General features: G+C 36.5%; 1 protein-coding gene across 1 annotated transcript; it reads left to right on the forward strand.

Moving 5' to 3' along the window:
* Positions 1-2,585: 2,585 nt before the first annotated feature.
* On the forward strand, positions 2,586-3,605 carry LOC101648805 (olfactory receptor 493). The gene has a single exon (XM_004697249.1). The coding sequence runs from the start codon at positions 2,586-2,588 to the stop codon at positions 3,603-3,605; it is 1,020 nt and encodes a 339-aa protein (XP_004697306.1).
* The last annotated feature ends 812 nt before the right edge of the window (positions 3,606-4,417 follow it).

The raw sequence follows: 4,417 nt of genomic DNA on the forward strand, positions 1-4,417 counted from the left end.
AATAGTCTGGCCTGGTGGAATGAACTCCAGTTGCACTGGAAGTCAACATTTTGTCCATTGGGAAGTTGGCAGACTCCAGAATGAGGTGTGTCACACATCAGTTGACATTTCACCTTTTTTGAAATGAGAAAACCACACATACACTTGTGTTTTCCCCATAGGGCTATTCTTGTAAGATGTGTTCACCATCACAACAGTTTCTGTAGCGTTTTTCCTGATCAGGAAACAAAATTTCACAGCCACACACTCTCCTCTTAATTGGTCATCACAAAAAAACGAGGTTCAAGTGAAACTGCTTTTTGTGAAAAAATTCACTGTGACCAGAGAGAACCTTCTCAGGAGGTGTCACTGGGTTCACTAACAGACTGAGTTGCTCCATGTTCACAAAGTGGGTGTTGGTCGGGGGATGCGTACTATGAAAGCTCTCCTCTGCCCAGGGCAAATAGGGTTTTGGAGGGGTACCCCTCATATGTATGCATCTATATGACTTGAAAACTCACGTTTTTTTAACTCATCATTAGTCATAATTTTTCTTATCATGACATATTATTAAATATATAATTTATTCAGGAGCCTTGCTTGCATAGCAGTTAAGCATTGGGCTGCGATCCTCACAATCTTTAGTGTGAAACCACTAGCAGCTTCTCTGGAGAAAGACCGCATTTTCTACTCAGCTAAACAGCTGAAATCTTGGAGTTACAGGGGCAGTGTACCCTCTCCTATGGGGCCGCTATATGGGGGCATTGACTAGATGGCAATGCATTTTTTTTACATATATAATTTTTTCAGAGTATGATTATAATCTTATGATTTCTTTAACTTCTTTTTATACTTCAAGTGATAGAGTATTTTGTTTTTACTTAAGTAAATTAGAATGTAATGCAAATATATTTTAAATATTAATATTAAGCAAACTAGTTAATAATTTTTATTTTATTCATTTTTTCTATTAGAGAATCTTTGATAATTATACAGTTGATTTATTTTTATCCATATTTTAGTGTATTTTATGCTCTTTTAATTGTTTAAAATGTAATCCTTTCTTCTTTTTTTTTTTTCTTTTAATACCTTGAGTGATGGGGAAGTAGTTTCATGAAAAAGCCTTCCCTTCATCCTTGCTTTGTGATTACTTCTCTTTTACACCTTTATTAGGTTTATAGTATGTTACTCTCTTTGTCTGGACAACATCATTATGCCTTACCTGCATGATCCTTTCAGGTATAATGAGTCATGCATTGTTCGTAAACTGCAGAATCAGGAGTTTGAATCTGATAGCTACTCCATGAGAGAAAGAGGACTCAGATCCCATAAAGATTAACAGCCTTGGAACCCTAGGGAGAAGGTCTATTCTGTCCTACAGACTCATGATGAGCCAAAATTGGTTCAATGGGTGCAGCTCTACTTTTCTTTATTCTTAAACTAGAAGCCCAATTTATATTATTGTTGTTATGTCTTTTACGATATCTCTAGTGAGTATGTTTCTTTGTATACTTTTACTCATTTTATCACTATTTTTCTTACACACTTTAAAGTAAATTTTTAAAATTTGAGGTCACCACCCTACACATCTTGTTTGACTAAAAATGGAAAAGTAGTATTTTCATTACTTGGAAATGTTTATATTAATATCATATATAAGTGTTCTAAAAGATATGTTCCTCACTCACTCATTTTCTTAATATTTGCCCTGTTAAAATGATTTTGAAATCATATGTGTATAAGCTATTGAATATTTGGAACTGCCTGACAAATGATGTTGATTCTATATAAATATAGGCTTTAAACCCATGCATATGCAAATTTATTTATGAAAGGGAATCAGAACAGATAGTTGTGATGAACATATGAGAATAGATGAAGAGACATTGATTTCTCCAGGGAAATAATCAGAGACATATGACACAAGTCAATCTCTAAAGTCACTGGCTCCTCAAGTTTTTGCTTATCTACTGTCACTATGTTTAAAATGTGCTGAACAGAGATTCACTCTTTTATATTCAGAAAGAATAAGCATAAGGGATTTGAAAGACTACTAAAAAAGAAATTTCTTCCCAGATAAAACTAGGTACTGGGTTCAACATATTGAACCATTGTCCACATGCACCTTTAAAGGGACTTTTAGCTTTACTCACATGTCACAGGATGATAGCGTTGGTCAAGACAAAAGAAAGAAACACAATGCAAGGAAATGAAATAAGAGAGAGTCTATGTTACATATTCTTATTTCAAAATTTAATTGTTACTTTCATGAGCTTCATCATTTTGGTAGCAGTTTTGTTTGCATTTGCACCGTGTAAAGGAGAACTGTGAAAGAAAAAGACATATGTTTCACCAAGGAAAACTGTAAATAAAGAGATTAAGAGAGGTAGAAAGATGTTCATAAATAAGTAGCCTTAAAGATTAAATATACAACAGACCAATTCCCGTGGCCTTAATTCAAATTGGCCTTGCTTGTAGTCATCTAGGAGGTACAGGAGTAGAAAGGAGAACATAATACTAAAAAATCTAAGGGTCTAATTTAAATCTGGAAAAAGTTGTAATTTAGGAAAAAAGAAACACCATTGGGATTACTGGACTATGTAAGCATGGTCTTAGTTATTCAAGAACAAGTTTCTCTGAAGATAAGTAATTTTAACTCATTTTGCTCTATTATCTGTTGTCCTCAGATGGAAGACAACCGAAGAGGAAACAACTCCTTGATCACTTATGTGGTCTTGCTGGGCTTTGGAAACCTGAAAGAAGTCGGGACGGCCCTTTTCGCTTTCTTCTTAAGCCTCTATGTCGTCACAGTGTGTGGCAACCTGCTGCTGATACTTGCCGTCCAGACCAGCCCACGCCTTCATACTCCAATGTACTTCTTCCTGTGCCATTTATCCTGTGTGGATGTTGGATATACAAGCAGCATTGCCCCTCCACTGCTGAGGGAGGTGTTAGCTGGGGGTGTCACAATCTCCTTTACTGCCTGTGTGGTGCAACTCTATGCTGTTGGAGCCCTGCTCACTGTAGAATGTTTCCTCTTGGCCATAATGTCTTATGACCGCTACTTGGCCATTTGTTGGCCCCTGAGATATTCAGTACGTATGGACAGTAGAACTTGTGTCAAGCTGGCTGTCGGATCATGGATCGGTGGTTTTCTCTTTGTGGGAGCTGTGCTAGTATTGCTTGCCACATTAACCTTCTGCGGTCCCCATGTCATTGACGATTTCTTTTGTGACTTCTTCCCATTGGTAAAACTCTCCTGTACGGACACTGTAATGGTGGAGAAAGTGGCCTTTGCTTCATCATTTCTATCCCTGTCTCCTTTCCTTTGGACCTTGTTATCTTATGGTTTCATTCTGTCCTCCATCTTAAGAATTTCTACTTCTAAAGGGAGACACAGAGCCTTTTCCACCTGCTCCTCGCACTTGATTGTGGTGAGTGTGTTTTATGGCACCATGGTGGTGGTATACATGACACCTGCATCAGGAACAACACTCAATCTGAATAAGATTTTCTCACTTCTCTACACAGTACTCACACCCCTTCTCAACCCCTTAGTGTACAGCTTGAGAAACAAAGATGTCCAAATGGCTCTGAAGAAAGGAGCAAAACCAGCCTGTTCATGAAGGCAATCGTGCGAGGAAAAAACGTGCTCTCCAAAATGCATGCCGATTTGGAGCTCATGAGAATTTCATGAAGAGAACATTTGAGTGTGTAATAGCTCAACTAGTGTTGGACAACGATAATAATAATTGGCAATAATAATAATTTGGATAGTAAAATCAATACCTAAACTATTCAAATTAATGTTTATTAATTTGAAGTCTAATTTGACATGCTAAAATTACATTTTATTAATGCTAGAACATCAGTTTAAAACAAAATAATTGTGTTTTCTGTATTATCATCTATATATAATCATATCCTATAGTTTGATTTGGATGCAGTAGGTGTTCTAGACTCTATATAATAATAGGAGATAATTTTGAGTATTTTTAGATGGCCCTGGCTAAGATGGAAAATTTTGTATCCAAGCTGAATTTTCTTGATCATATAATGTAGATTATTTACATTTTCATCACTAAGTTAAATTTTAGAAAATTTGAATTATAAATAAAACAAAAGTAGATTAAATTCTATATGATTTTGACAGAAAAGGTGATACAATTATTAGAAATTTCATCTAAATTATTAAGCAAGAATGTGGTGATTAGATTTTATGCCAAGTTTATAATACCTGTGTGAGGTAGGTTTGGAGCCTATTCTCTGAATTAGGTGGTAGCCTGGTGACTCTTCCTTGGGGATGTGGCTTTTTTTCTTAGAGAGCCTGTGGGAACTTCTCTTATTCTGGCCCCTTCACCCTCCCTACTAGCTGTGATTCTGTGTGTACTTACAGAGGTGGGCCCATGTGGATGTTGACCCTGGAGGCCAACCTGGA

The sequence above is a fragment of the Echinops telfairi genome, unplaced genomic scaffold, assembly GCF_000313985.2.
Source record: "Echinops telfairi isolate 266 unplaced genomic scaffold, ASM31398v2 ScPeMD7_7469;HRSCAF=8507_0, whole genome shotgun sequence".
NCBI lineage: Eukaryota > Metazoa > Chordata > Mammalia > Afrosoricida > Tenrecidae > Echinops > Echinops telfairi.